Source organism: Pseudomicrostroma glucosiphilum (genome assembly GCF_003144135.1).
Source record: "Pseudomicrostroma glucosiphilum strain MCA 4718 unplaced genomic scaffold BCV69scaffold_4, whole genome shotgun sequence".
Classification (NCBI taxonomy): Eukaryota; Fungi; Basidiomycota; class Exobasidiomycetes; order Microstromatales; family Microstromataceae; genus Microstroma; species Microstroma glucosiphilum.
This window is the reverse complement of record NW_020289916.1, coordinates 1,010,480-1,027,067: the sequence shown is the minus strand read 5'-3', so window position 1 is coordinate 1,027,067 and position 16,588 is coordinate 1,010,480. Positions and strand designations below refer to the sequence as shown.

The 16,588-nt window shown below is 55.3% G+C and overlaps 7 protein-coding genes across 7 annotated transcripts; 3 read left to right on the top strand and 4 right to left on the bottom strand.

Annotated features, from left to right (window-relative positions):
* Positions 1 to 29: 29 nt before the first annotated feature.
* BCV69DRAFT_281975 (hypothetical protein) lies at positions 30 to 2,489 on the top strand. Its single transcript, XM_025492181.1, has 4 exons — positions 30 to 522; positions 603 to 970; positions 1,062 to 1,455; positions 1,535 to 2,489. Exons 1-4 carry the CDS (start codon positions 299 to 301, stop codon positions 2,391 to 2,393), a joined length of 1,845 nt encoding a protein of 614 aa, XP_025349232.1. The 5' UTR covers positions 30 to 298; the 3' UTR covers positions 2,394 to 2,489.
* A 30-nt stretch (positions 2,490 to 2,519) lies between these two features.
* BCV69DRAFT_298264 (hypothetical protein) lies at positions 2,520 to 4,637 on the bottom strand (the record flags this gene model as incomplete). The annotated part of the gene is made up of 1 exon (XM_025494200.1): positions 2,520 to 4,637. The coding sequence occupies one exon, from the start codon at positions 4,635 to 4,637 to the stop codon at positions 2,520 to 2,522; it is 2,118 nt and encodes a 705-aa protein (XP_025349231.1).
* A 752-nt stretch (positions 4,638 to 5,389) lies between these two features.
* Positions 5,390 to 7,159, top strand: BCV69DRAFT_298263 (DHH phosphoesterase; the record flags this gene model as incomplete). Its single annotated transcript, XM_025494199.1, has 4 exons — positions 5,390 to 5,746; positions 5,823 to 6,360; positions 6,442 to 6,501; positions 6,570 to 7,159. 4 exons carry the CDS (start codon positions 5,390 to 5,392, stop codon positions 7,157 to 7,159), a joined length of 1,545 nt encoding a protein of 514 aa, XP_025349230.1.
* BCV69DRAFT_163567 (amino acid transporter) lies at positions 6,985 to 9,248 on the bottom strand. The gene has a single exon (XM_025489449.1). The coding sequence runs from the start codon at positions 8,998 to 9,000 to the stop codon at positions 7,348 to 7,350; it is 1,653 nt and encodes a 550-aa protein (XP_025349229.1). The 5' UTR covers positions 9,001 to 9,248; the 3' UTR covers positions 6,985 to 7,347.
* A 248-nt stretch (positions 9,249 to 9,496) lies between these two features.
* On the bottom strand, positions 9,497 to 11,743 carry BCV69DRAFT_293251 (hypothetical protein; the record flags this gene model as incomplete). Its single annotated transcript, XM_025493832.1, has 4 exons — positions 10,386 to 11,743; positions 10,184 to 10,297; positions 10,064 to 10,120; positions 9,497 to 10,042 (listed from the first exon to the last, which is right to left on the bottom strand). The coding sequence occupies exons 1-4, from the start codon at positions 11,688 to 11,690 to the stop codon at positions 9,497 to 9,499; spliced, it is 2,022 nt and encodes a 673-aa protein (XP_025349228.1). The 5' UTR covers positions 11,691 to 11,743.
* Positions 11,744 to 11,960: 217 nt separating this feature from the next.
* Positions 11,961 to 13,938, top strand: BCV69DRAFT_281971 (putative aldehyde dehydrogenase). The gene has a single exon (XM_025492180.1). It carries the CDS (start codon positions 12,007 to 12,009, stop codon positions 13,552 to 13,554), a length of 1,548 nt encoding a protein of 515 aa, XP_025349227.1. The 5' UTR covers positions 11,961 to 12,006; the 3' UTR covers positions 13,555 to 13,938.
* BCV69DRAFT_281970 (hypothetical protein) lies at positions 13,869 to 16,548 on the bottom strand. Its single transcript, XM_025492179.1, has 3 exons — positions 16,250 to 16,548; positions 14,248 to 16,179; positions 13,869 to 14,167 (listed from the first exon to the last, which is right to left on the bottom strand). The coding sequence occupies exons 1-3, from the start codon at positions 16,387 to 16,389 to the stop codon at positions 13,996 to 13,998; spliced, it is 2,244 nt and encodes a 747-aa protein (XP_025349226.1). The 5' UTR covers positions 16,390 to 16,548; the 3' UTR covers positions 13,869 to 13,995.
* Between the last annotated feature and the right edge of the window lie 40 nt (positions 16,549 to 16,588).

Genomic DNA, 16,588 nt, shown 5'->3' with positions numbered 1-16,588 from the left:
GCTCCCGCTCCCAGCACACTCGCTCGCTCACACCCACCACTGCCTACCCACGCCACCTGCGGCACTGTCACCGACGGCGCCAAGGCGCAGAGAGCCATCAAGGTCCAGAGCAGCAGCACACCACTCTCGAGGCTCAGCTCCCCATCCTCAATCACCAGCATCACATCCTACCGACTCCATCAGCGGCTGCTGCCGAGGAGATAAGAAGCAGCGCCATCAACATACATTGCTGCAGCTCCTGGCCCACTGCTGCCTCATCCATCACCATCACACCATCTGCTTCTGCGCCGTATCCGCCATGCCACTCGGTCATGCTTCTCACCCTTCCTACGCCTCCACAGACTCCCTCGTATCCTCCAATTCCTCTTCTGCCGGCGGCGTGCATCGGCGCATCCGGGCGCCAAAACTGGACAAGGATGAGGAGCAGCAAGGCGGAAGTCCCCTGGTCAAGGCGGGCATCGTAAAAGGCGATGGCCTGATGCTCTTCATCACTTGCTTTGCCAGTCTGGGCGTATTCCTATTGTGAGGATGAGAATTGATGGCCTCTCTGCGCATCCTCACCCTGCTGACCCACTTCCTCGCATCTGTGCTACCTTCTACAGCGGGTACGATCAGGGTGTCATGTCTGGCATCATTACAACGCCTGCCTTTCGCGCCTTCTTTGACAATCCACATCCAGCAGAGATCGGTACCATGGTCGCCGTCCTCGAGATCGGCGCCTTCTTCAGCTCCATCGCAGCGGGCACCCTAGCGGACGTGTTCGGTCGCAAGGCCATACTCTTCTGGGGCGCCCTCATCTTCTCCATCGGCGGCGCAATACAGACTCTCACCAGCGGTTTCACCGTCATGGTCATTGGCAGAATCATTGCCGGAGTCGGTGTAGGTTTCATGAGTATGATTGTGCCAGCCTATCAGAGCGAAATCTCGCCTGCGGAGAACAGAGGCAAATTGGCATGCATAGAATTCACGGGTAAGTGATAATGGGCACAGACGCTTGCGACTGCCCTCCAGCTCGCTGAATCTAAAATACTCCATTCCGCTCTGTTCTGCGACGTCTCAAGGCAACATCATCGGCTATGCTTCATCAGTCTGGGTCGATTACCTCTTTTCCTTCATCCCTGGCAATCTAGCTTGGCGACTGCCCTTGTCGCTACAGTCGATCATCGGACTCACTCTCTGCTTCGGCTCGCTGCTCATACCCGAGTCACCTCGTTGGCTTTGCGACAAGGACAAGGATAAAGAAGCTATGCGTGTCCTCGCCGATCTCCATGGCAACGGCGACCCTCGCAGCCGCAAGGCAAAGCGCGAGTACAGGGAGATCAAGGGCAATGTTCTGACTACCAGGGAGGAAGAACGGGACAAAGGGCGTGGTTATCTCGAGATGTGGCGACGCTACAAGAAGAGGACCTTGATCGCTTGCTCCAGCCAGATGGGGGCGCAGTTAAACGGTATTAAGTGAGTACGACTAGGCCGTGGCAGCGGTAGGAGAGGTCTCCTACATTGCTCTGACGCTCTGTGCTTGCCTTTCTTATAGCGTAATCTCTTACTACGCACCGAACGTCTTCCTGGCCGCTGGATGGGTAGGACGCGACGCCATCCTCATGGCTGGCATCAATGCAATCTTCTATGTCCTTTCCACGATTCCCACATGGTACCTCGTCGATGCCTGGGGAAGAAGACCAATCTTGCTATCCGGCGCAATCCTCTGCTCACTGGCCCTCTTCGCGACCGGCGGTTTCCTGAGGCTTGACGCTTCGTACACCCCCAACGCCGTCGTTGTCTGCGTCATCCTCTTCAATGCCGCATTTGGCTACAGCTGGGGTCCTATCCCATGGTTATACCCGCCCGAGATCATGCCACTCTCCTTCCGGGCAAAAGGAGCCTCTCTCGCTACTGCAACCAATTGGTTCTTCAACTACGTCGTAGGCGAGCTGACTCCAATACTGCAGGATGCCATTGCTTGGCGTCTCTATATCATGCATGCACTGTTCTGCTTGGGCAGCTTCACGCTAGTATACTTTGTGTACCCAGAGACAGCCGGAAAAAGTCTCGAAGAGATGGAAGAGGTGTTTGGTGACGCGTTGCCCAAAGAGGATGATGACGACGACGACAGCGACGATGATGACAATGTAGTCAGCTTTGGGGCTAGAGCCGCGCCCATACAGATCGGAGACAATTCCAATGCCGGCTCTCAGCGACAACAACCACCCGAGCAGGAGGTACAACAGGCGCAAGCTACGAGTGGTGGCCCTGCCACCCAGACGGAACAGAATAGTGAGGCCCAAGACAGCGGTGGTGGCATTCTTGGTTGGGTGACGTCGTGGTGGCAAACAGGGTCTCGTGGTGACAGTACCGGGTATCAGCAAGTATCTTCTCGGCCATCGGCGACATGAATGAATGAGATTGCGCATCTGTTTGAATAAGAAAGCTCGAGATTCTTCTTTGCATATTGATGCGTAATGAATGAAACACATGGGGTGCACAACCTGTTTACTTCTCGCTCGACGCCCGAGCAAGCTTTAGCTCTCCTTTTCATTGCCAGGCACGATCTTCAGGGTCACCTTCATCAAAGGATGGTCAGTCTTGATCATGGCCTGCTTGAACTGCAAGCTAGCTTCGAATGTAGAGCACTGCTTGACGAAAGCATGGTCGACCCTAGAAGAGATCTGGCCATCTTCCATGCTTTCTTTCGACGCAATCATGCGGCGCAGACCCAGCTTTGAGATGCAGTCCTCAACGACTTGCAGGCGTGCCTTTGGGCCAACTGCTTTGTCCAGCTCCATATTGCCAGTGGGAAAGCGAACATTGACATCGCCGAGCAGGATATCAGGAGATTGGCGGTCAGAAGGCGCAAGGAATGTTTTGAACAGCGACCAATCCTCGAAGTGACCCATGGAGGGGGGCAAGTAGACCGCGTGGATAAGGAGGGCACAGAACGTGCCGGCCGGCAGAACAGATAGCGTGCAGCAGTATGGTGTGATCCTGTGCATCGTTACGAGTAAGTCAGGACGTGCAACAATGAGCAGCCCACCTCGTCGAGTCGACTGACCAACCGTCGACTGGCGAGGACGGTCCATGGGTTCATCGCTTGAGGAGGGTGCACTCATGGCTTTGATCCAGCCAAAAGGTTCAGCGGCAAGGGCCTCTCTGACTTCCCGATTTGGACCATGGCTCTCGGCAATCAAAAGCAGAGAGGACTGGTGAGCCGAGTGTTGTGAGGCTTGGAAGGCGTGAAACAGGGCGTCCCATTTCTCTAGCGTGAGACCTTGCACGTTGAGGTACATGATACGGAAAGTGGCGCTGTTCTTTGGCTCAAGAGGAGCTGCTAGCATCGAGCTATTGGACCGTGGCAAGGTCCTGACGATGCTGCGTCTGCTAGAGACCGCGTTCTTGGTCTGAATTTTTTGAGACAATGGACAAACGACAGGACTTGGGCTCGTCAGCGTTCCGGCGCCGAGACTGATGTGGAAGTGGAGTTGCTGGGGCAGATGGTGAGCAAATGGATTGTTCTCGTCCCCTGTGGCCTGCAGCTGGCTGCGCTGTGTCTTTGGGGGTGGCCGAGTGGAGAGGAGTGGCGGAAGGGGTGGGTCCGAGATGGAGATGGTAGCAGTGATACCCGGACTCGACGAATTTGCTCCAACAGCTGTCAGCAGTGTCAAAAGCGTAGAAGTGAGAGCGCTTGAACGAGACTCATCCGGGTGCACAGACTGCTCTCTTGACGTGCGACTTTTAGTGACGCGGGGACGCCCCTTGCAACTGTTGTGTGCAGAAGCCAAAGGGATGTGGGGCTCGCATGTTTTGGGCCGGCTAGTAGGACCAGCAGTAGGAACGCCGGTACGAGGCTTTCGCGTTGATCGCGTTGCTACTACAGCAACTTCCGAGGCTGAGGGCGCAGGGACGACGGTCTCCGGAGCTGGACTTGCTGCCTCGCCGCGATGGACAGCAGCATGATTAGCTGGTGCAGTGACTCGATCAGCGCGAGAGCGCTTGCGATCACGTACGGTCACTGTCGCACGGCCCGGTGGCTCCTCCCGACGTCTACGGCAAGACGCCACAGCATCCGGCTTTTGGACTTGTGAGGACTCTGTTGTAAGTACTGCTCTGATCTCCGGAGGCTGTGTTGAGGCAACGCGCCTCCTCGCGTCATTGAGCAAAAGACCGGCATCGACGGCCGCCTTTAGCTGTGTATCGTGAACCACCAGAGCCTGCAGCCTTTCCTCGAAGGCTTGATAGTCGAAGCGCGCTCCTTCCAGCTTGAATCGTTGGCAAGCCAAGAGGCTCAGAGAGATGTATCGCTCAGCCGTAGCTTTGGTGACCGCGGCGGTTGGCGAGGCGCTGTCACGCGCTCGCTCGATACAGCGCTCGAAGAGGGGGATGATGCAGTTGAGCAACATGTTACCACAGCCCATGGTGAAAGATTGCGGATCTCCCCTGGTGGTGCGACACTTGTGCTTGTACCTGCGCCGGGCCTTGCCATCTCCGACGCAATTCTGGTCGAAGTGAAGACCATTCTTGACGTTGCAAGATGGACACGCGATATCTGCTCGGTACTGTGCAAAGAGTGAGTCGGTGAACAGCGTCGCTGCGTGCTCATCGGCGAAAGGCTGGAGCTGCGTGCCTCTGAGTATGAGGGCCATCCTCACAGACTGCCTTCTGTAGAGGCGTATGAACGAAGCAGTTCAAGCAAAGAAGTGGTTCGAACGCGAAGACGCGACAGAAGGAAGAATGAGCCTGTCCGCGCCTATAATCCAAGCGCCCAGCTCCAGGCTGATCAGGGCAAACATGAATGGCTAAGTTGGCCGGCTACCAATCTCTAGCCGTCTTTCTTCTGGCTCGTCTAGTATCAAACCCAGGGGGGGCGCTTCGCGCCCAGGCACGTCGGGAGCTCCTTGCTCGAGGCGTACATATATTGCTGACCAGATAGCAACTTCGCCGGAGTCGTACACTCGTCGGCAGTCTCGATGTCTACCGGATCGTTGTCCAGCAGACGCTGGACCATCGTCTTCCTTGCCGGCTGCGCAGCAACGCGAGAGAGGTCAGCTGCTGCCTGGCACGTCTTGATCAGAATAGGCGAGTATAGTTGGGATCCCCTACCCTTGCGCCCATGTGTCCTTGGCCGAATTCTTTCTTGCTGCCCTGGCCACCATTACCCAAGGTTTTGCGGCTGCACTTCGGATCCGCTGTGCCCTGAATTCCCTTCCGAGACGCGCAAGGTTCCCCGCGCGCGTCTGGAGTCGATGCCCCGTGCGGGAACAACGAGGCGTCCGTGCGCTTGGCCTCCTCCTTTGCCTTGGCGCGGCAGAGGCTCCTGGCAACCTTCTATGGCGGCTCACCTCTCCTGACTCTGTACTGAGACCATACGCCGCAACGATTCGCCCCCAGCACAGGCATGCTCATCTCTTCTGTCTGGCTCCTCTTCATCTGCTTTGTAACTGCGGTCTCAGCTGCGCCGCCTCATCAGCTCACCTTTGCCTCTGACGATGGAGCACCTCACCCCACGCTGGAAAGAGGAGTCGGACACTTTTCGGAATGGTCCGCCTGCGTAAAGGAATGGTTCCTGTCCGATGTCAAGGCAGGACGCGCGAGCAATTGGACCATTGTACTGGGCAATGAGGCTGGCGATCTCGACAGCTTGGCCGCCGCATTCAGCTACGCCTACCATGTCGGCCACGTCAATCCCAGCCGCCCCACAATTGGCTTGCTGCAGACGCCCTTTGATGCTCTGGACCTCAGACCAGAGAACCAGGTAAGTCGCCGTGTCCCAATAACATCGGCTCACTGTATACTTACCAACTCGGCAATGAGCCGCTGCGCTGGATCAGCTGACCCTGAACAACATCAAGATGACTACGGGCCACCAGGACCTGCTCACCATTGATGAGCTGCCGATCCCTGCGGAAGAGCTGGCATCCCAAGTCAGAGGAATCGTGCTTGTCGATCACCCTCTACCACTGCCGGCATGGGAAGGTGCCACAGTGCTGAGTCTCTTCGATCACCACGCGGACCGAGGTTCCTCACCCGATGCACATCCTCGAGTGTTTGAGCGGGTGGCCAGCTGCTCTACTCTTGTAGGGAGGCAGATGCTCGATGAGCTGGAAGCCCTACCCGCAGGCGAATATCACGTACCTCACGAACTTCTCGAACTGCTATTGTCTGCCATTGCGATCGACAGCGGCGGGCTTCAGAGCAGAATCACGACACCGACAGATCACTTTGTCGCTTCTCGACTCTACAAGCGGTCTAATTGGAGCAACGAAAGCTTCTATGATAAAATGCTCGAAGTAGCGAAGACACTCAAGGCGGCAAAGAAGGACCTCGACCATTTGAGCGTCCGCGATCTCCTGCGAAGAGACTGGAAAGGTAAGCCTCAGTTGCGTTGGACGGTGCATGAAGCTCAGCACTGACAGCAGACGAAATGACCTCTGGTCTCAACGCGAACAGGCGGCATTGTGCAGACGCGTAAAGGATTACCAGATGTACACTTGGGATTCGCATCCATCCGTGAGCAGAGACGTGATTTCACGAGAAGCGGCCAGCATATACTGATCCTGATCTCGCTTGATCCATAGCCTACTCGCTCTCACGATTGATCCAGATTACACCAGAGCAGTCCGTCAGTGACTTCTTTGCCATCGAACGCAATTGGACAAGTGAGATTGAAGCTGATATTACATTGGCTCTTCTTGGCTACAAGGTGAAGGTTGAAGGCGAACCACCGACTCTGAATGACAGCGAGACAAGAAAAAGCGCAGACCAGAACTACCTGGAAGAAAATGAATTGATGATGTATGAGCAAGAAAGTGGCGAGCAGTCCAGGGTAGTGGGAGACCACGATATGGAAGCGTCAGAAGAGATGCGTCGCAAGGTGAAAGAGCGGCAGATCGTACTCGTCGTCCGAGCAGATCACCGCATCAGCGAAGCTGAAGCTGACTCTCTCTTCAAGCACGTCTCGCGCGCCCTCGACGAAAGCGAGATTCTTCTCGCGAAGCGCTGGGAGCACAGCAAGCAATTGGGCCACCGGCAGATGGTCTGGACTCATCGTGTGGCCACTGGGGGTCGGAAACTGGTGCGGCCGATTGTCGAGTCGGCCCTGACGACTTGGCAGCTGGAGAAGGACATGCCTTCCCAGCGGCAAGGTCACCAGAGCCATATGCCATGAGATCGAAGCAAGCCCATCAGTGGACCCAATTTGCTGTTCTTGAGTGCCCATGCCTGGGGAGGAGTAGTGCGTTCGTCGAACGGAAGGGCAGGTCGAGAGCGTACTAGTGGAGAGGCGATGAACACCCGATTAGCGAAGAGCACAGCGTCTCGTGTGCCCTCAGCGGTGTTCAAAGTACTACCGGACGGTCAATTTGCACGAGTTTCAAGTTGCGCTGCGAAGTGCTCGTCGAAGTCCAAGCCGAGCTTGTTCCTAATCTCATCGGGCACTCGAGCTCCGTGACGAGCGAAGAAGATCCAGTTCAGGCCAGCCAAAAAGACAACTGCCGAAAAGACTGCCACAGTCCAATTCATGTCTTCCGACGAGGTCAAAGGGACCGAAGTAGGGAAGAAGAAGAAGAGGGACGTCAAGACGATGTAGACGAAGGCCAGGGCATTGACGATAGGACCCCATCTGTTGCCCATTGAATATTTTAGTGGCTTGCGAGCATGTAAATGGAATGTCTTGCGGTTCATCATGAGCAATGCAATCGTGGGAAGGTATGAGAACTGTATCAGCACAACAGAGGTGTTGAGAATTGCGGCCAAAGTAAGGTCGGACCCGAATTCTAGAAGGCCAAGGATGGTAAGCCAGCCAGTGCAGAACAGTACGGCCCAGATAGGTGTCTCGTGCTTAGCGTCTGTCTTGGAGATGTATGTACGTGCTGGAAGGTTTCCATCAGCAGCGAAAGACTGGACCATGCGAGAAGCCGAGGTCAAAAGAGCAGGTGTGTTGAAAGTGAAAGTGAAAAGACCCAGGGTCGTCAGAGCTGTGCCGCCGGCCAAGCTGCCTGTCCCTTGTGTGAAAGCTTCCATCATTGCCGAAGCGCCAGCGTCAATGATGGCGAGAGGATCGGTCATGGTGGCAGCCACAGCAACCAGGACGACAAAGCCGTGGAGGGAGCCAATCAGACTAGCAAAGACCATAGCTTTAGGGCTGTTCACATGTGCGTCATGGATCTCATCCACCAAGTGAGCTGCACCATCAACGCCAACGAGAGCATACTGAGCTTGCAGCAGTCCAAGAATCCAGGCGACTCCGTCCGGCCAACCTGTGATATTGATGTGATTCCCAAAGGTGAAAGCAGCCGAATTGAGGCGATGTTCGGATGCAGCGCAGGCCAGCAAGGTCAGGAAGATGGTAATGGCCGAAGCATCGCTAGACCACATGGAAATGCGGTTCATCCAGTCGAAGATACGTGCACCGAAACAGCACACGATTGCGCCATAAAGCGTGTAGCCCATGTATACCAAGAAGAATTGCCAGGACGTCGAGACATAGTCAGGGTGAAATCCTGAGATGATGCTGAGTGTCAATGAAGCCGCAAAGTAGGGCGCTGAAGCTGTGAGGACGATCCATCCAGAACATGCGAGCCAGCCAGTGAGGTAGGAGAGGGAATTCCGAGCGGAGGGCTTGGCCAGAATGTAAGTCCAATGATATTGGCCCCCCGTCAGTGGCAGTACATGACAGATCTCTGCTAATGACGATGCGATGAGCAGAGATCCCATGCCTCCTGCAATCATGCCCCAGAGCATGGAGGTATTACCTCCCGCTGGGAGTGACACGTAAATGGACTGTGTTGCGGCATTCCACGTATTCAAGACGGACAAGGCCGTGCCGATCAGGGACAGTGTGCTGAAATGGTCCAAGACCGGAGGGGGCGGAGGCAGGTCACCCTCTACGTCCCCTGGATCGCTGTTGGCGCTCGACGATGAGCTACCATTGGCGTGTCCGAGGCGTCCGATCGTCGCAGGTAACTCGATGTCGCTGGTGGAGGGCTTGTCCTTGCTTTCCGGAGCCATACTTGCTGCTGAATGTAGCTGGGCTTTGCTGGGGCTTGAGATCCTTCAGCGGTGCATTTTCTGATGTCGAGAATTGTCGCCGATGTCCAAGTCGGATAGCAATATAAGGATTAAGCTATGGCTATCTCAACTTGGTCACGCTATCATCTCTGGCAACGGGATCGTGACCCTGTTTCGGGCATCTGAATGTGGTAGAGCAGAGATAGCGTTGCCTGCATGTTAAGCGCGAGTGTGGGGTCGCGCGACGCTTAGATAGGGAGTGGGGCGCTAAGCGCCATACTAAGCGAGGCACAAGCGCGAAGCGCAAGCGCGCTCGCAGAGCAGCTTGAGGTAGCCGAGCAGAGCGTCTGGGGTACGGCTCCGCTACTTGATTCGGACCGAGGCCCATCAAGCGAGGATTGGGCTGCAACCACGGGCAAAGAGTGGCCAATGGGAGCCTATGGGAAAAGGTGGGGCTGCAAGTAGGGGTATCATGATTCTGAATGTGCACAACAATTCAAAAGGTATAGGAGATCGTCTTCCTCCGCTGCGCGACCAAGCTTTTCCACGTCGAAGTCTTGCCTGTCTCGTCCACGTGTTGCCAAATCATTCTCAAGACTTCAATGGTATCCACGATCGCCTGCTCACACCCGATGCTTTGCAATTGACGAAGGGCAGTGGACTTCTGGTCCGGAGTGACACACACAGTCCCTGCCAAGAACCAGACCATTGTCATATCCCAGACATCGATGTGATGACTGAACGATCCACTGGGCTGCTCTAATGTAGCGACGGTCTCGGCGATTTCGAATATCTGATGGAGCGCTGCTTGCATCTTGACTGACAAAGGCCCCAGATCATGCACGTCTTGGTAAAGATAGATTAGAGCTGCTTGTCTCCACATCTCGTGCAGACTCTGGGCACGCAATCGGCCTATCCCGTCATGAGGTTTCTTCGTGATGTCCAGACCGCTCGATAAGATCTGGGCTTGCAGTGCTTTTGAACGTGCGTCCACTTCCGCCCGGCCTAAAACTTTACCTTCCTCTATGTCAGCGGCTAGATCCTGTATATGCTTCAGACATACTACGAGGTCCACGGAGAAGCTGCTCAAGTAGCGGAAGCGCAGGTTGACGCCATCGTCCTGGGTGAGAAGAGTAGGCTCCGTCGGTGGATCGTTGGCAATCTGGCTTCTCATCCCACGTACGGAGGCTGCATCCATCACGTTGGCGGCAGCGAGAGCTTGCACGAGGAAAGCAACTATGGTGCCAGACTTGGCTGTGCGTTGTAGAAAAGTGATATCAACCTGGAGCTCTTTCAGCTGCACCGATCAGAAGGTAAAAGGTTGCCGTCAGACGATTTTGTGGATCCTGTGGATCGATGCAGACATTCGAAGGGAAGATACGTACCACTCGTTCGACATCTGGTGCCAGGTCAAATGCAGCCTTGGCACCAAGTAAGCAAACGCTCGCGTAGCGTAAGTTCAACAATGCCAGCATTCTGGCGGCCAGGGAGATCGAGCCATCGCTTCCAATGCGCCGCAATTCTTTCAAAGTGTACTCGTACCAGGCCCCTGCATACAGACTTGCGTATTGTTCATCGCTTTGGGCAGCCTGGCGTGCTCTGGACTGAGTGGACGACTTGCTAGTGCTGGTCAGATAGCGAACAAAATGCGAGGCCTGGTCTTTCTTCTCTCTCGCAATCACATCCCTGTAAGCGAGACAGCAGGCAACCATTGACGCTTTGCTGACTGACGAAGACTTTGTCACCTCCATCAGACTTGCCAGAACCGGTCGGGCATCTGCTTCTCCCTCGGCAACTGGCAGCGACGTGTCAACGAGGGCTCCAATGTAACGTTCGTAAATCACGCCGCACCGGCTAAGGAGATCATCCAGATCTTGAAGCTCGATGGTACGCTGAAGCGACCAGTCGGGCCTGGGCACAGGTTGAGAGGGCAAAACAGCTCTTGTGGAAGAAGCCTGATAGTCTTCGAGGGCAGTCGAAGAGCCGCTGCTCCCATTGGCCAAGGATGTTGTCATCGATGTCGAAGCCGATGGAAAGGCTGGCTGAGATGGGGAGGGCTGCAGTAGAATATTCGAAGTCGTGCTATCGGTGAATGAAGCGGCAGAGTAGTGATTCAAGCCTGCCATCATTTGATTTTGCGGCCGTGCCGATGCAAGCCCGCTGCCGTCCGCTGGCTCTGTCATGCTTACGATCTCCTCAAAGAATTGATCGAGCCAGGAACCATCCTGAAAGGGACTGCGCTGTTGCGGCGCTGCCACCTCCTGAAAGGGATTGCGCTGTTGTAAAGCTCCTCCATCATGGGGAACAAGACGCTGTTGGGAAGTCTCTAGACTCCCTTCGCCAGGCTGCATCATTGGCCTGCTCAGCTGATCGACTTCGACGGTACCCCTTCCGCTGTTATCTCTTGGGTGACCCTGGAAGTTCAAGAGTGACTCTGCCGCTTGTACAACATTGGTGTTGGCGGGCGGCGGTGAGACTGGCGAGAAGTTGCTGTGCGAGGCATCCGGCATCCTACATACTTCACCACGACGATGGCAGGCTGTGCACGCTTGTCTTCCGTCTCCCCAATCCTTGTATGTTTCATCGCATTTCTTACGCCGGTTGCGGCAGGTCAAGCAGCCTCGCTTGCTTCGTTTGTGTCTTCTCCAAGCAGACGAGGCTGAGCTTGCCGCGGACGAGGAAGGATGCATTCTTCTGCGGGACGATCGCACATCCGTAGGCAGCGGGTAAGGTGGGCGGTAAGATAGGCAGTCGCGGCAAAGGACGACGCATTGCGGGGAGAGATAGTCAACTGCAAGCGCGCGCAGGCGCGGCAACAGCGCGCTTCGTCTCGTCAGGCGCGTAGGTCGCGCTTCGCCTTCGGCAACGGCGCAGCAGATCGGGAACCGGCGACGGTGCACGGCCCATGATCTAGTAGAGCGATAGCATCCGAGATGGATCATAAGGGGCTCTTTGGGCCAGGCTCTTGCCTTGGCCTCTGTCACAAGACCGAACAACTCACCAAAAATGCCGTCTCAAGCAGCTCCTGATATCAACGTCCGCTCTACCTCGGGCAGGAGCATCGCTTGCCCCTCTGGTATCTTCATCAACAATGCCTTTGTCACCGCCATCGAGGGCAAGAAGCTGGACACTGTCAATCCAGCAACCGGTCAACATTTGGCGACCGTAGAGTGCGGTACATCAAAAGACGTCGATGTCGCCGTGAATGCCGCAAAGCAAGCGTTCGCAACCACTTGGGGCCGTAAGAGTACTCCCGCTCAACGTGTCAGCTGCCTACTGAAACTTGCCGATCTAATTGAGGAAGAGGCTGATGAGCTGGGAGAACTGGAGTCGCTCGATAACGGCAAGCCCAAGTGGATCGCAAAGACAATGGATGTAGCGGATGTGGCTGGCTGCTTCCGCTATTATGGGGGCCTGGCGGACAAGATCGAGGGCAAGACGATTGAGCTGAATGAGTCCATCAAGATGGCAATGACAAAGGTGCAGCCAATCGGAGTCTGTGCAGCCGTATGTCCATTCAACTATCCGCTGGGTATGCTCTCGTGGAAGTTGGCACCTGCGCTGGCTGCCGGCAATTGTGTCATCTTGAAGCCAGCTGAGCAGACGCCCATCACAGCTCTACGCATCGCTCAACTTGCTGTGAAGGCAGGATTCCCACCTGGAGTTCTGGGCGTCATCAACGGCTATGGACCTGATGTTGGCGCAGCACTTGCAACTCATACCGGCATAGATAAGATAGCTTTCACGGGAAGTACGGCGACTGGTATGAAGATTGCGGAGATGGCAGCCCGATCCAACCTCAAGAAGACGACGCTGGAGCTGGGAGGCAAGAGCCCGGTCTTGGTCTTCGACGACGCAGACCTCGAGAAAAGTCTGCCCTGGGTAGTCCTTGGTATCATGTTCAATCAGGGACAGGATTGCACTGCTGGGTCGCGTCTCTTTGTACAAAGCGGCATCTACGATACTTTTGTGAAAAGAGTGGTTGAGGCCGTTCAACAGCATGCCATAGGCGATCCTCTAGACGACAACACTTTCCAGGGTCCACAAGTTTCCCAAGCTCAGCAGACCAAAATTCTTGACCTCATCGAGAGTGGCAAGTCAGAGGGCGCCAAGCTCGAGTGCGGCGGACAGATCTGGCCGGGAGCCAAAGGGACCAAGCTGGAGAAGGGCTTCTGGGTCGCTCCAACGGTCTTCTCGGGCTGCAGCAAAGGCATGCGCATCTTCGACGAGGAGATCTTTGGCCCGGTCTTGAGTGTAGCCAAGTTCGAGACCGAGGAAGAAGCCATCGCCCTCGCCAACGACACTGACTATGGGCTCGGAGCGGGTATCTTCTCCCAGGACATTTCGCGGTGCATGCGGGTAACTGGCGCTATAGATGCTGGGACGGTCTGGGTCAACAACTACGTAGTCTTGTCCAACTCTGTTCCCTTTGGAGGCTTCAAGCGAAGCGGTATGGGTAGAGAGTTGGGGGTGGATGCGATCAAAGAGTACACGCAGGTCAAGTCGGTCCACATCAATTGGGGCGAGGAGATGGAGTGGCCGCTGCGAGGGTGAGAGCGGTCTGAATGCTCCCGTGCTTGTGCTGCTGCGATCGTGGCTCGTTGAATCCACACCTTTCACTTTGTCAATGTTTGAGTCATTCTCCTTCCTCCTTTTGCTTCTGTTCAATTTTCGGACTCCACGAAAGGACTGCGAGTCCGTGAGCTCAATGTCGTGCCTAGCCCTCAACGGAAAGATCCAGCATCCTACTCAGGATTGTGCAACATGCGCTTCGGAGCCGACATCACAGGACACATACCGGTGAGGAGCAGGACACCGGCCAATAGGGTGACATCTGAGAGACACGCACACATTCGTTATCGCACGGAACAGTGGAGACTATGAATGTTATGTTATCGCGTAAATGCGTCGCTGTTCTATTTCAACACTCGTAATTGCCACTGTCGATCGAAGTATGACGTCCCTATTCTACAGCCCGTGACCCGACCCAGACCTCTATGATGCTGGTTGAGCGTTTGAGGCATTGCCATATGTCTCCGTTCCGTTTGCAATGACCTTCCGTGACACCGTGTCCTTCATTTGCGGCAGATCCATGGCTGGATTCCACGCAAAGAAGTTGGCTGGTTTGAGCCAGACAGCGAGGTGCTCGACGGGCATGATGGGGAAGCTGGACAAAGTATGGGTGTAACAGAGGGGTCAGGTCTACGTTCCTCGACTGCAGCCGTGACTGGACATTTCTATACTCACTCTTCCGGCCGTGGAACGTGTGTAATGCCAAAAGTGACCCAGGCAACCAAGTCTTCATTCTCGACATTGTGACTGTCTTCGACCCAGTGAGAAATGTCGTCTTTGGCCGTGTCCCTCTGCTGTGGTACGTATTTGCCGGCCGGCCAAAGCTGTTCTTCATTATGCTGCGAGACCCACAAGGCTTTCGTGGCGAATCGAGCTCGTTTGGTCACCATGGCATCACGGTGAGGCGCGAGTGTCTCGTAGTCTCGGGTATGGATACGGTATGAGACAGGCAATCCAGACGCGAAATGACGACGCTTGGTATTGACAATGGAAAAAGTGCGGTGCTTCGTGGCATCCCAGTCATAACCACCTGCTTTGGTGATATTGGAAGATGACTGTCTGAAGCCATTGCCCAGGTAGTTGGAAGAGCTGCCTACGGGTGCCGCCGTAGGAACCACGTCGGACTGCACAATAGTATTCTCATGTCCATCGATCATTGGGTCGATTCTGAGCGAAAAGATGTGCTGATGTAGCTGCGCAGTCACTGATGGTGCGACTTCAACTCCATAAGGATTGACTTCCGCTTCACCTTCTCGTTTGAGAGCTAGGTTGAGGATACCCGTGAGTCGCACCTCTGTTTGTATGCTGCCGTCTGTATAGAAGTTGTAGTTGAAAATGTACTCGTAATTTGCAATCGTGCAGATCATTTGGACGACGAGCTTCCGATTTCGAGCTGAGTAGGCTCGCCCGCCTTCTCTGTAGTCTGTGTGTTTGAAAGCCAGCCCAGCGTCTTCTTCGTGAATACAGATGCATTGCTTGATGGTGACAGGGCTGCCATCCAGGCCTACATAGGTGCCATCGAGATAAGAGATACTGCCTAGGCAATCGCACCCGATGGCAAGACTGTTGGCCAGCGTGCCGATTGAGTACTCTCCGACGTCGAAAGCGAACTTGCGAGGGGAGGGAAATAGAGTTTCGGCGTATGGAACAGTCATCTCAGCACATGAGAGTCGGTAGAAGAGCGGGCGGACCTCATCGCCGTCTTTGTATGTGACAGTATTGATGGTAAGGCCGTCGCGAGGATGAAAGCCAATGTGAAAATTCCATTTGCTCCAGGAGATCTCGTTGCCGTTCAGTGTATAGCTCACTCCCTCTGGCTGAACTACGTACAGTGGCTTCAGATCATCGCGGGGCTTGGCCATCCGAGGGTCCTGCTCCATCAGGTCTGGGAGGTAGTCGTAGGACTGCATCGGCGGAGGGATGCGTTCTCGACCAGCGTATTCAAGGGCGACTTCGGGATCAGTGGTCAGAGAAGAGGGTGGGCGACCGTCGATGGGCTCTTCTTTCCTGCCTCTGTGCTTGCCCATGTCGATGGAGATGACCTCATGGGTCTGAAGATCGAGAACGACAGTGAAGTCCATAGGATGTGCGTAGAGGTTCTCATGAGGGGTTTTACGAGCGTAGACCAGGCACTGCTGTACTCTGCGTCCAAGCTCGAATCGATCGTCCCAGCCAATAGACCATCCGTCGGCATAGATCTGCTCCGGCTCAACGCCCACGTCACGGGCGAGCTTGACGATGTCCGGATTGCGACGAAGGGCGAAGTCGGCCTCTGCGAGCTCGTCGGGGTGAAGCGGAGGCTGAAGGCCTTCTTCTAGCTTAACGACCTTGGTCACTCTGCCAGGTGCCGGGTAGATGTCCACGTATAGCTCGTAAGCATCGCCCGTCAGAGCGTCAACGATCTGACACTCTGAGTGGCGGGCGGAAAGAAGTCTTCGCGCCTCTGCTTGCGAGACTGCTTTTGCGTCGAGAGGCAAGGGTAGATTGAGTGCGGCCAAGACAAACTCCTTAGGTGGATTGGCCAAGTACGCCGTCAGCAGCTTATATGCTCGAATCTCAGTCTCTTCGGCAATGAAGACCTGAACGATCTTGGCCAGATTGCGCATCCTGTGTGATTAGGGAGAGCTCTGTCAGCGCCAGGAGGTTCAGCCTGACTGATCTATTGTCAGCCACTCACTGAGTCTCATCGAGTGGATCAAGCGGATGTTGGAGTCCGCTTCGGTCTTTGTGAGCCGCCGGATTGCTTGCGCATCCCTTGGATGTGCACGACTGGGAGGATGGCATCTGTCCGCTGATGGTGGTTGTGGCAGGACTCATGGTGAAGGACGATAGGAGCGAGGCATGAGATGGGAGTGGTGCAAGGCTTGCAACCGAACCATCTGCCTCTTGTACATCCTCCCGCCTCAACGGACATGGCTGGACAGGCTCAACGGGTGAGGAGCACAGGGCCGTGCAGAGCAGTACAGGACCAAGCAGAGCAGCACAGGACGATGCAGCCGGAAGCGCGAGCATCGCC